The sequence below is a fragment of the Copadichromis virginalis genome, linkage group LG6 (assembly GCF_057382275.1).
Source record: "Copadichromis virginalis isolate Kocher_CV1m ecotype Utaka linkage group LG6, C_Virginalis_male_GT1.1, whole genome shotgun sequence".
NCBI classification, from domain to species: domain Eukaryota; kingdom Metazoa; phylum Chordata; class Actinopteri; order Cichliformes; family Cichlidae; genus Copadichromis; species Copadichromis virginalis.
Window position 1 is genome coordinate 32,097,455 of NC_140623.1, and position 14,214 is coordinate 32,111,668.

The following is a 14,214-nucleotide window of genomic DNA, read 5'->3' on the forward strand; positions in this document are numbered from 1 at the left end:
ACATGTAGTTGAAAAGTGGGGTACATGGCCAATCTTCCATTTTTAAAATTGGTATTTTAAGTGAATAACTAAAATTCTGAAAACCTCATGTATGAACAAACTTAAATTATCATTACAACATTTTCATTATAAGGTCACTCAAAAGGATTTTTGCAATTGACAGCATTTCCAGTTTTTGTAGTGCGATCCGGATTTTTGCATATTGTGAGTAACCAGCAGATTCAAATTTATCACAGTAAACAAATAATGATGAAATAAAAAACACGCATCTGCATTTAAAAACTTTCTCTGGGTTTTACATTTCTGTTTACAGCAGTAGATTTATTGCAGAATTACATGGATGTAGTGGGGGGTTTTTTTTGCCTCAACACTTGGTGGAGCTCTTTCACAGCGCTGCCTTTCAAGGTTATTACACACAAAAAAGCTGCTAAAGCAAAATGATCGAATCTGTTTTTTGTTCAAGAAAGGAAGATGGCTAATTTGAGACATTCACATGGTTTATTCAAGTGTTTTCCATCAAAAAGTCAAGAAGTCTGTCAAAGAAAAAATAATACTATATTGCTGAAGTCACAGGATCAGTATTCACAGTATACAAAAACAGAGTGTGAGCTTGATAATCCCTCCGTAACAAATTGTCGTAACATGAAACAGTTCATGTTTAAGTTAAACACATGGTCCAGTTGAAGTTTCATATCTAAGGCATTACATGTCTTGGCAAATATGACTGGGATTGTCCTATGAATTACATTCAACATAAAAGAGAAAATAAAGATCTTTTGTATCACTGAAACATTATTAATCTAAAGGACGTATAGTCGTATAGTTGAAAGGAGGTGATCCATCGGTGTTGACTAATTATAGGCCAATATCAAATTTGTGTGTTTTATCCAAAATCCTGGAATCTCTAGTTTGTGACCAGTTGAAAGAGTTTTTGTACTCTAATGATATTGTCTCCAAATTTCAGTCAGGCTTCAGGAAAAAACACAGTACTAACACTGCCACTATGAAAGTGATAAATGATATTATTGTGGCACTTGATAAGAAATTGTACTGTGCGTCACTCTTTATTGACCTCTCAAAAGCTTTTGACACTGTTGATCATGCAGTCCTAAAAAACAGACTGCTCAGCCTTGGATTGTCAGAACATGCATTAGCGTGGTTCTCAAATTATCTGAAAAATAGAACCCAGTGCATTAAACTTGAAGGTCTTTGTTCTAAATTTGTTGCTGTCCACAAGGGGGTGCCACAGGGCTCAGTTTTGGGTCCCCTTCTGTTCCTTTTATATATCAATGACTTGGGTCAAAATGTCTCAGACACAAATTTGCATTTGTATGCTGACGACACAGTTATTTACTGTTATGGATCATCTCTTGCTCAGGCCATTGAAACTTTACAGAAAGCCTTTGTTGCTTTCCAGCATTCACTTATTCAGCTAAAATTAGTTCTCAATGCTGACAAGACTAAGCTAATGTTGTTTTCCAAGTCAAAGAAGGTCCCGGAGCCTATTCCAGTGGTGTCCACCCTTGAAGGAAATGTCATAGAGATAGTTCATGAATATAAATACCTTGGTGTCTGGATTGATGACTCCTTCACCTTTAAACCACATATAGAGAGACTAGTAAAGAAACTGAGACTTAAACTTCGTTTTTTCTTCCGTAATAAACAGTGCTTTTCTTTTGCAGTAAAAAAACGTCTTGTCACTGCAACCTTTTTATCTGTGTTAGATTATGGTGACATTCTGTATATGAACGCTTCTTCTTCATGTCTTCTAATGTTGGACACGATGTATCATGCTTCCTTGAGGTTTATTACCAATTGTAAATACCTGACCCATCACTGTGATTTGTACTTAAGAGTAAAATGGCCTTCTTTGGCCATTAGAAGACAGGGGCATTGGTACACTTTTATTTACAAAGCTATGCTTGGATTGCTGCCTCCTTATATTTGTACTTTGGTCACAAGGACAAATAGTGGTTCTTACTCCTTGCGCTCAAATGATCAGCTGCTGTTGTCTGTTCCCCTTGTCCGCACAGAGCTGGGTAAGAAAGCCTTTGTCCACTCTGCGCCTTTTTCATGGAACATGTTACAGAAAGACTGGAAACTAACTGAATTGTTGTCTTTAAATACTGAAGTTCACAATCGCATGTGGGGGGGAAAGGGAAAAAACAAAACAAAAACAGCCTTAGATATAAATAAAAATGTTAATTTTATTATTTATACAGTGAAATTTGTTTAACAAGAACAATAAACCTGAGAATCTGCCTCAGTTTTTAAACCGAGGGGGGGAAAAAAACACAGTGGCCCTGAGAGCTCACGTCACAAAGACGTACGAGAAGATAAAACACAAGCAGATGAAGAAAACATCCTCACTGATGATGTCACAAGTGAAAAAAACAAATGCCACAAATGCTTTTTGGGTTTTTTTGTTGTTATTGTCCAGTTTTCTTAAATACACATAGCTCTCAGGCTCTGTAACAAAAAAAAAATCATAAACTTAATACCCAACATATTCAAGTAATTTAGCAGACCTAAGTCTGTCCCAGTTGTTTCAGTGATGACGAGACAAAATTCAAAACACAAACTGTAAAAGACTTTTTTCTAGATAATTTAAGATAAATGTAAATGCACTTTTATTCCAACAATATAACTTAATTTCATTTCACACAAACCATTAAAGTAAACTGTAAGAAAAATGATAAAATTGAAGTTAAATTTTAAAACCTTACTATACATTTCACTTCATGTATGTACAAACCTGAAAGCCTCTATTGCCTGCGCCATTCAAACATTGCTCTCCCATAAACATCAGCATTCTTGTATTTGTCCGCATGTTCCATGTATGGCATTATCCGTGCTTTAGGATCGTTTAGGAAATCCTTCCTCTGATGTTCGTTTTGGAGCAGGTGAGAGGTCGAAGTATCGTCACTGTGCAGCTGGAGGTTCGGTCAGCATGCTCGATAGACTGACCTCTGCCAGCTGGGAAAGGTATTTCTGTTAAAAAGAAATCAAAGCAGATACCTGCTTAATACCTGCAAGTTGTGTGCTAGCCGTCTCATAAGTCGGTCTTGCTCCAGAACATCCCTCAGCACCCTAAAACCCATCCATGCTTTGGTTTTTCTTCAGACACCCTTCACAGGAAAGCACTTCACAATTGATCGATATAATCCCAGGAAGAGACACATTATACTCAGTAAAATTAAAGTAATCTAAATGCTGATATAAAAATCCAGCCTCATTCTGAGAAGTGTCAGCACGATGGCTTAAATCATTTATTTTGTACTGTCTCGAGATGAGAAGAGTAAAACAAGAATCAAAACAAAATCAAACAAAACAAACTGCTAAACACACAGAGCTTTGACAGACAGCACAACTGTTTAAAACTGTTTTTTTCCTCCTTGGAATGTAATGCATCAAATGTGAAGGAAACACGCTCCCCGACCTCGCTTCAGCTGTGCTGCAAAGGACGAGGGAAATGTAAGATGGGTCGGTGCTGACTGGCCAATAACGGGAAACCTAATACAGTCGCAAGTTTACATGCGATGCCTATGTTCGTGCGTATGTGTGCGCGTTAGGACGTGACAGCAAGCTGTATATTTATGTTCGATTTCAATTTACGATTACGATCCATTGATTTTGTTAAAAACTTTTTTTTGTCATTTAAATTTGAGCTGTTATGAAATGAACTTAGAAACTTAGAAAGACTTAGAAAATGGGTTCAACGATTTGTCAAGCCACAAACGCCCATTAGAAAAGTAAATCCTCACATTTCAGGAACTCGAATTAGCAAATTTTCTCTCAATAAACAATAACAAAAGAAAACAAAAGAGACAAAAGAGTTATTTATTGCCAAAAGTGTCTTTGTGCTATCTGATCATTTAATATCTGTTATGTCTTCCAAACGAAATTTTGTGAAGAACATCTTTCTGAGAGCAATGGAGTCTGAATGAATCATTTGCTCCATGCATTGATAGGTAACACAGCCTCTGCAGTGGGGTTAGTGCTGAATTAAAATATAAAGATAAGTCATTTTTATCATTGCAATCCTGTTTGGAGAACAGAATCCTACTTAATAAAAAAAGAAAAGAAAAATAAGTTTTATCCTCATGTGACAAAAGCAAGGCAAATTAATATAATATGCACGTGCTGACTGTGGAACAAAGAGATTACTCTCTAGGCTGAAAACAGCTGGTGTAATCTTTCGTTAAGGCCACAGTTGATGTGGCCTAATGAATCCCTCAGTAAGGAGTGTGCGTCACACAGATCGACTTTATATGGGCATGCGGGAATGCCAGCACACACGGGTTTATGTCAGATACACTATCTCCCGCCATAAAGGCTTGATGTGTTCATATAATTAATTTCTCAAAGACTGGATAAAAGAATGGAGGTGTGTGCCGTCTCGCAGTTTGTACCTGTAGGTTCCTGTAATGGATGGTGCTGCGGCAGTGAGTGGTCTTTGCAGTTTCCTCACTGGTGTAGAAAAGTCCGCAGAGTTTACAGTAGAAGCCGGTTCTTGGCACAACAAACTCCACTCCTATGAGAGAGCGAAAACAAGAATTACAATTTAATCCTTGTCAAAAGACGAGACTCGCATGGTATTTAATAATGAAACCTTTTTTAGAAGGATTTTGATCCAGAACCACAGTCAAGCCTCATCCCACTAATTTGAGTCATTCTACAAATTTGCATACATTTTTTCTAGATAATAAAAAAAAAAACAATTATAGAAGGTCAGTTATCAAACGTAAATTAACTACTCTACTGGGACTGGCTCGTGGGTTTTGCGGCTGACTGAAACCATCATGCTGCTGGTCTCAGATTACACATTTTCTTCTCTCTCCCCCGGGTGCCCTGATACCAAATTAACTTTGAACTAACTTTAATTGTAAATGTTTTTTTCCTGTACTGACTTCTTTCAACGCATAGTCTCCATCATCCTTTCTTTTCTTTTTCTCCATAGAAAATACATAGTATTCTTTATTCTAACAAACATCACAAGGTTTTAAAATTTATTGTCTTTTAATCCAAATGTATCTTGTCCAGACGTGTTTTGTTTTTTTCTGCTTTCTAATATTTGTTCTATTTCCCCCCGTCTGCATAGGTTATAGTAACAGATTTAAGGGCACCAGATGGGTTGTAGCTGAAGGTAAACAGAGGCTTGGTTAAAAATTAAACATGGTTGGACCAATGAGCACTGAATAAAGCACACTGGGAGTGATGGGGTACGTGGAGACCTTAACAGTTGCTTGAATATTCTGTATGTCAGTTGTAAACAACTATGAATTCAGTGGGATTAAGGAACTTTACACTCTCATTGCAAAATGTCTTATAATAAACAAAACCCAGAAACTAAAGTAGTTTTCCGTCATGAACAATGTCAGGGGAATCAATTTGTTTGATTTAGCCGAGGGAGAACCTGGATCAAGTGTATGGAGCAGGACACGTGACATCTAATCATTTGTTCTGACTCCATCGGGCAATTATCTGAGCTATTTGCACATGGGCACAATCAGACATCACGCAGACTGAATGGAGCTGGCAAGGCAACAGCTGTTTAATGTCCAATATAACTCTACTGGACATTCGATGATAGATTTCCAAAGGGTAATGTAATAAAATCACAATCTGATTTTGTGCGGTTAAATTCAATTGAAAGAATGGGATTATATTATCTAACAATAAAAGCGATCATACCCTGCTGGCAGTGAGTTCTTATAGTCTGCCCACTGCATTCATTTCAGACTCAAAGACACGGCAAAGCCCTATTTTTAATACCAGGATTAATTATGTATAACATAACTGTATAGGTTCTCAGTCATCTGTAATCTTAAGAGCTTGCAGAGAAGGTGACTAGGCAAGGCAAGGCAAGGCAAGTTTATTTGTATAGCACAATTCAACAACAAGGTGATTCAAAGTGCTTTACAGAGACATTAGAAACAAGAACAAATAAAAAGCATGATTTAAAATTGATTAAAACAAGCAAATAAACTAACTAGTTAACAAACAAACAAACAACAGTATATAAAATCAAAACAGATAAAATCAGAACAGTAGATAAAATCAGTAGTTAAATGTAAGTTTTGAAATTTAAGCTTAAAGTGTGGATTTGGTGCTTTATTCAAATGCAGCTGAGAACAGGTGAGTCTTCAACCTGGATTTAAATAAACTGAGTGTTTCAGCTGATCTGAGGCTTTCTGGGAGTTTGTTCCAGATATAAGGAGCATAAAAGCTGAATGCAGCTTCTCCGTGTCTGGTTCTGACTCTGGGAACTGATAAAAGACCGGATCCAGATGACCTGAGGGATCTGGATGGTTCATACTGGGTCAGGAGGTCATTGATGTATTTTGGTCCTAAACCATTCAGAGCTTTATAGGCCAGCATCAGAACTTTAAAGTCTATCCTCTGACGGACAGGCAGCCGTCAGAGGATAGACTAGACTCCTTTAAGTTTTTTGAAGATGTTTCACCTCTCATCCATGAGGCTTCTTCAGTTCTGGACTTTAAAAGAAGTCCAGTCGCCTTCTTTTCAAGCTCTTAAGAATTATTTATAACCAAAACAACTAAAAAAAAACAACAACACTTTTAGTTAGCGGGAATAAAATGATTGCTGGACATATATAAAACATAAGCGCAATGATAATGTGCTCTTAAATAACTAAAAGCTAAATGTATTAAGAATGTTCTAAATGGTTGTTTGAGGCTTTGTTACATATTGACTCAGTGACTCAGAAACCTTTGTAAATTTGTTTCTGACTGGGTCCCACAATGATCCACATTTATTACAAATAAGAAAAAGGCTAAAAAAAAAACTAAATTTAAAAGCTGGAAACTAACAGAAGCCAAGCTGAATTGAAAACACATCCACCACACACACCTATTTTCACTTTCAGGCTGGTAAAAAACGAACAAGATGGAAACAATCAGAAGACTTATCAGTATTCCATTGGTGTTTATGCACACGGATTTTTTCTGGACACACATGCAACAGAAATAGCTGCACAATGCTTGTGTGTGTGCACTGTGCACTGAGCTCTGTTGTTGTTGTGCCACTCCAGGGCTTTTGTACAGTAAGTCTCTGCACCGCAGGCTGAAAACTGGCCATGTGCTTTGGCTGCGTCATTCTAGCTCTAATGATGATATAAATACTGATCCCTCAGGGGTGCATTTCACAACCTGCTCACAGAAATAGGTCAGCAAGTAGCCAAGCAGTTCCAGGCAATTAGAGTGCTAATGCAACAGATTGTCAGTGCCCTTACTAATGGTGAAAAAGATAAAACTTTTTTATCTTTGGGACTAAGATTATGGGCTCAAGACTCCCGCAGCTTTTGTCCACGATAATGAATAAATATAGCTGTGATAAGCAGGTTTTAAGCACACTGCTTTGAAATATATGGACTAAAGAATTTTCAGAACTGAGAGCAGACAAAAGCATGAGGATGCACGCTGAGACTTCTGTTTCAAACCTTATTCTCTGACCATCAGGATATACATTTTTTTAACAGCAACGGGTGTTAACTGGCCTCTAACATACAACCAGGTTAAATTAAATGTAAATCTTTTACAAACAATTGTGCAGTTGATCAGAATGAGGTTGTTAATTATTAACAAACTCGTTAGGAGCAGAGGAGGTGTGTGTGAGCTTGTGAATTTCTAATGCAATGAAATCTGATGGTAAACAATTTTTAAATTGCCAGCTCAATAGTACAAAATCCTTTCTCCTGCGTGCTCTGTGCAGGCTCCCTCACCTAAACCTAAAGTATTTCCAGTAGTGCAAATGCATTTGAAGCTGACCATACCCTGTTGTGTGTTTTATCTGAGCAGCAGATTTTTTTTTTTTTTAATTTAATCAGAATGTCACACGTAAGAAGTCTAGACTAGATTAGAAAAAAGGTGTTACTTTTCATTTGATACTGCTGTAACTTAGTGGGTTATCTACCCAGACATCCAGTCTTCTACTGGTGACTTTTTTAGGTTGTGGACTTTATTCCGAATTATTGGAAAAACTTTAGAATGAGAACCGCTCGCTTTCAGTGATTTTATCAGTTCAACAGTAACAGTAACATGGTAACAAAACTGTGTTATGCTTACCCAAAGGAATGCCGTGTTCACTGACAGCTCTATCTTGTTCACGAGATGGTGAGCGGGCCTCAAAGTCTATGAAAGGCATATGAGTTATGAGAAAGAAACGTACTTACTTCTTGTTTTGTTTTTTGTATCTGGGTTAAGACAACTAAATAAAACACTTGTAGAAAAAATCTTCTCAGGTTACCCATCACGTAGCTCTAATTACATTTATAACCATATTGGTGACTTATTCTAATGAGGTACAGAAAGAGGAATAATTTTACAGGTCTCACACTAGCTAGATGCTTTTGTCCAACAAATGATTAACAAAACTGTATAAGTTTAACAAAATAAGCTTAACAGCTACACTTGTCTGTTTTTTTAATGGACATTAATGTTCTCTTGTAAGCAGTACCTTTTTTATGAACATCATCCTGGTGTTGCACTCCATTATTGACTACTTCCATGACCTGTCCTACTTCTGGGGTCTTGCTGTCCTCTAATACACAGATGTGATTTTCCATAGTCTCTCCTGGTGGCCCGTTGTTGGCTATTTCACTACCTTCAAAGCATGTCTCCTTCAATGCAGCTTTAAACTCCTCACTGGGGAATTCACTAAGGTTAGCAACTGGTAACTCAGAAGTCACTGGATTCGTTTTCTGTTCTTCTGGTTTGGCTGAAGTCGTAACAGTCTCTTGTTTCTCAGTTACAGTTGTTGCTGCCTGGTCTCCAGCATCCCCACAAGACTTTTCAGTCTCTGGAGATTTCTCATTAGATGTTGGCTGCACCTCCAAGGATGAGGAAGACGGCAATATAGACTCCTCTACTGATGGCTCCCCTGCTGAGTCTTTGGGGCAGGATGCAAACTCTTCCAGCTCAGAAAGGTCTGGCTCAATAATGGAATCATCTTCTCCTCCCACTTCATCTACAGTGACCAGTTCCTCCATGTTCTTAGGATACCAACACTCTTCATCTGTGTCGTCACAACTTTCCCGATCCTTCTCCTAAGAAAACGGGTCAAGAAAATTGTTTTTAATACCCTACTTCCAGCTGGAACCAGAGCTTATAAGGTGTCATAAACATCATGTTTACTTACAGCGTCCCTGTCTTTACCACCTTCATTAGTTTCTTTTGTCTTACTGATTCGCTGAGGTGAAACTGATTTTTCTTTTGACTCGCGGTCCTGAAAAATTCAATCTCTTTAGTTACAAGAAATATTTGGCAGATGTAAATAAACAATGTACATTTACAGAAGTTACTCACAGTATTTTCAGTAGCATTTTCTTTCTCTTTTTTCTCCGCAGCCGTGTACCTCCTGCTTGTTTTCTTACTCCTGCCCCTGCCTGGTGAACTCTGCCTCTTATTTTCAGGTGTTCTGCAAAGTGTCTGATCAGCCATCTCAAATTCTGAATGCCTGGACCTAGAGTGGTAGTCATCACCATCCCTCCTCTTTGGCTTTGTGTCATGTCGCTGGTATGGAGGTCTGAGCGGCTTGTCTGATTTGTACACTTGTTCCTTGTAGAAATCCTCTTCGATGTTCCTGTACGAATTATAGGATGAGCCTTGAGGGCTTCCTCGTGGGTGCCAGTCTCTGCCCCTCATCCCTTCTCCTCCACCTCCTCGCTCATCTGTAGATCTGAAACTAAGATGATCTAAGGATTTTTGGTAGGTCTTTCGACGGTCAGGCGCCCGTCCACCATTAGGTCGATCATCATCCACGCTGCCCCCATTCCTCCACGGATCATCCCTCTCCCTTTCATCCTCACCCCTTCTTAAGTGTGACGACCACTCCCATGAGCCCCGGTGGGGGCCCATACCATCTGAGCCTCTCTCCGGACCCCTGCATGGTGGCCCTTGGGGGCTGTGGGCTGAGCTGCATGATGTAAAACTGGGGCTGTGGGAATGAGGACTTAGAGAGTGGCTGATAGGGCTGCGAGAACGTGCTCGCTCTGGTACAAAGCTAGGAAGAGAAGATGCACGTTTTTGAGATTGCATTTTCCCCATTAGCAACTCAAAGAAGTCTGCTGCATGAAAACAAACATTTGAGTTTTCTTACTGTTCATGTTGTTGCATCTCATCCCTTTCCCGCTGTGAGGTAATATCCTGGATGATTGATTGAACATCTTTACCTGGTTTCTAAATTAAAAAGACTTATGGGTTTAGTAAATGCCCAACAGAGTGTATAACTGATTTTTGAAAATGTTTCTCTTTAGTTTTACCTTGAGTTGCAGCTCCTTGTACCTCTTAGACATTCGTATTAGAAGTTTTTGGTTGTTAATCATAGCTGGAGTAAGTTGGTAGTACTGAACCATGGCATGAGCTGCCTCCACATATGCCATTTCTACAAAGGCCTGATGGAGGAATACAATGTTAGAAAGTTGCAATAAACATGAACCCTGTTACGAGAGGTTCTTTTTTCAGGGCTAATCTTCTCAAACATATATACGTTTCAGATGACAGAGTAGATGGAAGAAAATCTGAACATCATCATCCTCCAGTATCGTATTTCATTAACGTAATAATTCACTGAAACATTTTCTTTAATCTTTGCAACTAATACAGTGATTTTAGAGTGAATGCTTTAAATTTGATAGGGGTGATATGAATGCTGCAGGTCTGTTAAACGAAACCCTGGAGCCTAAGTGAGCTGTCAAGTACTGGTAGTTAAACAGCCAGTAAGTTATGACTAAGTGTTTGGTATCATATAACAGCCGTGGCAGAAAAGAAGATGCAGATAATAAAAAAGAAAAAAAAAGATCATTGAAATTTTACACATGTGCTCTATATAAAGGTAATCATCCAATCCGCAACTTTTCTGGCGGTAACCACTAAAGAAATCTGTGCAAACATAGCAAGATGCTTCATATATTTTAAAGTTAAGTTCGGGGTATAATTAAACACCCTGCCACAGGTATTAAAACCCCAGCGGTCAACTGTATGTATGACAAGCAGCTGCAATCAATCAATAAATGCTAAAATAAAGAAAACTGTAACCATGTGTCCTGCATGGTGCACATTTTAAGCACAGAAGTTACCTTTTTATACTAATGTAACAAAGAATGTACTGATCTGAATGAGCAATGGCCAAAAGTATAGTTTTCTTTTTATATAGACATGTAATTGAGACCTAAACAGTTTCTGATAAACATGAACAACAAGTTACTATTCACTGATAAATAATCATTTTGTTTTACCTGATGTGTAGATCGCATGAGAATGTAATTGGTAACTTTGCCAAAGGGTATTCCCAGGTTGATGACATCAGTCTCTGTGCAGCTGCCCTCAGGGAGGTTGCATATGTGGACGACTCGACCGACGGAGGTGTTTCTGATCGGAAATGGCTGCAAATATGAAACAAAAATGCAATCTTTGAGCAACTTTAAATACTTTATCTGATCTTTATTTAGATCGTCAAACTTTAAAATAGCTTTATTCTATTTGCAGCACTTGTAACCATGACCAGGATACAGAGAGCTGTGTTTATGTGTCAATTTTAGTGTGTCCCACAATGAGCACACGACTTCCCAAATGCAGAATGCAGACACTGAAGACAGGTGTCAGCCATGGAATTCAGTTACCCAGCGTCTCAAAGGTAAATATAAAAGATATCACATGACATTTCATAGCTTTAATTTCCCCTTTGACAAATCTTAGCAAGAAGTTTTTTTTCCTTCCTTCCGGAATTATGTGAAGCTAGGCGTAGGAATTGTTATCGATCCTATCATCTAATTTTGGCTGATAACAAAAAACATATCTTCAAAACTCTGTGTCAATCTCTGCAGTATATGAAAATCATGCATACTGTGTAAAATGAGTCTAAGACTGCTAAGACACTAACAAACAAACAATGTGTAAATTTCCCTCCTTCATACAGCCCACCTTAGCACATTTATTAATAGATCCTTGGGAGCCATCCAGCAGTAAAAATTACATTTTGTTATTTTTTGGCATTAGAGACATGTCAGTTTACTAGGCCCAGACACACACATCTCTCCAGGCTGTCAAGTATTGTGACCTGCACTGCTCAGCACCCACTTGTAATTCCTTTTTTAAATCTGACCTGAGAGGGGGTAATACAGAGGCACAATACCCTCTTTTGTTATGGAAAAACACTAGAACGTGCTCTCTCCGGTATAAAGCTGGAGAAGGAAGACAAGTGGAAGCTAAAGTGCTTCCTTTAGTAATTCTCACATACTTAGAGTTTGATAAACCCATCAAATAGAGTTTTATAACACGTAAAACTTTAGTATTAAAACCACATAAGATATATTGTAATTGATAATACAGATACCTGCAACTCTTATGCACCTTCTTTACTGTGACGGAGAAGAGTGAATCCTGCGTATTGCATCTTGCAAATACAAAGCACTATATTCACCATCAGACTAGCTGGTGACATGCCGTCATGTTCCTTTGACATCACTGCAGAAAGCAGTTATAAATTCAACTTGTTATATCACAGTCTTAATTCTGCAACCATTGTGCTGCAACTGCAACTTTTCCAGCACCCCTCCTCTTCTTTCTGTGTCTCTGGTTGACAAACCTTTTTTTTTTTTTTTTTTTTTTTAAATGACATCAGAAACAGCAGTATGCGACATTACGTGATGGCAGAGCTTCAGTTCATCCTTTGTCATTTTTTTTTTTTTTTTTTTTTTTTTTTAATAAATAGGACAGGGGGAATGAATGAGAGAAAGAGGGGGAGAGAAAGAAAGAAAACCAAAGGGGAGAAGAGACGGTGAGAAGGGGGGGGAAGAGAGAGAAAAAAAAAAAAAAAAAAGAACTCCTGGGTCACCTGTATGGAGAAAAAAAACAAACAAACAAAAAAAACAAACAGAGGAGACAGCAAACAACAAAGAGCAACATAATAATAGAGAAAACAAAGCACCATCACAATAAACTAGCTAGCCATAGATATCAATATTTACTAAATAATAAACGATATTGTGCAGCACGCAAGATAGACAGCGCACAGTGTGCTTTGAGGTAGCAGCCAAGAAAGCTTTAGTCCGCGTCTGTGAATACCCATATGTGCATACCTGTGTGGATCAGCATGCTTGCATTCCAAAGGTTTCTCCATGTAATGATCTGCTAGGGAGTGTGGGGGGGCCACAGCCCCGTCCTCCAGGGTGTGAAGCGGGTATGGAGGAGATCAAAACTCCAGACATCCAGAGGCCCCCAGAACACAAGAGACCATGGAAGACCAACAGAGGGGCAGCCGCGCCACTGTTCCAGTAAGAGCTGAGGAGAGTCCCAGATGAGGGCTCGCCCAGCAGCCGCGGAGCAGAAGTCAGGGGGAGTTGCAGTGACGCGCCCGTGAGCTCCGCCGGCCCCCAGCTGCGCCTGAGTGACCGAGCCCCAGGCCGAGAGGCCGGGGGCACCCCACCTCCAAAGGGGCCCGAGCGAGCCCCAGGCCCCAGGCCCCGACAAGCGGCCGCCAAGGAGTGAGCCGGTGTGTACCCGGACGCCCACCCCCAGACACAAAGAACCACCAACACACCGACACCTGAGGGAGTCCGCCACCGGCAGGGGAAGTGGTGGTGGGTGGAGATAGGCCTCCAAACCTTGGAGGGCCTGAGGTGTCCCCAGAGAGGTGGCGTCTGATACCCAACCTGACATATAGACACAGACATACAGGCACACACAGACACAAACATCCATTCCCACCCTCATGCTCTCATATGCACTCACTCCACACTCAACCAACGTGGAGACAGACATAAAGAGACGCTGTACACACAATCACACTCCCCAAGCGTACTCTACAAACCGGGTCTAGGTACCCTTGTCCCTGGAGGGGGGAATTGCACCCAGACCCAGGTGGTGTTACCCTTTTCCCTGCGGTGGGGAGAGGCAGACCACCCCGACTCCGCAGCAGCAGGGAGGCCCCACACCCCAGACCGCAGTCGGATGGCCAACTCCTCCTACTAGCCCTCCCGCTCCAGCAGGCCGCAGAGAATGGGGGTGGGAGAAGACTCCAAACCTCCCTCCACCCGCTCATTGTAGTGTTGATGCATATGTGTTCTAAGGTGCAATTAAAACCCAGGAGGGCATGGAGCTACCTGCCATTGGTTGACAAACCTGACCGACAGTTCCATGTATTAGCCAGACCGGGGTCTCGATTCGACCCGGAGCATTTTTAATTTTGTCCAAG

The 14,214-nt window shown here is 39.9% G+C and overlaps 1 protein-coding gene across 3 annotated transcripts in view; it reads right to left on the minus strand.

Annotated features, from left to right (window-relative positions):
• Positions 1–2,187: 2,187 nt before the first annotated feature.
• The window catches only part of rbm20 (RNA binding motif protein 20), a 55,123-nt gene continuing 43,096 nt past the window's right edge, over positions 2,188–14,214 (minus strand). For 2 of the 3 annotated variants that reach the window (XM_085459895.1, XM_085459896.1), the window contains exons 6-14: positions 11,258–11,404; positions 10,283–10,414; positions 10,120–10,199; positions 9,327–10,023; positions 9,160–9,246; positions 8,479–9,067; positions 8,088–8,153; positions 4,413–4,534; positions 2,188–2,991 (exon numbers count right to left, since the gene is read on the minus strand). In XM_085459895.1, coding sequence (XP_085316021.1) covers positions 2,923–2,991; positions 4,413–4,534; positions 8,088–8,153; positions 8,479–9,067; positions 9,160–9,246; positions 9,327–10,023; positions 10,120–10,199; positions 10,283–10,414; positions 11,258–11,404 — 1,989 coding nt within the window. In that variant the 3' untranslated portion in view covers positions 2,188–2,922. The remainder of the gene's footprint in view (positions 2,992–4,412; positions 4,535–8,087; positions 8,154–8,478; positions 9,068–9,159; positions 9,247–9,326; positions 10,024–10,119; positions 10,200–10,282; positions 10,415–11,257; positions 11,405–14,214) is intronic. The other variant, XR_014920932.1, reaches the window with a different exon arrangement.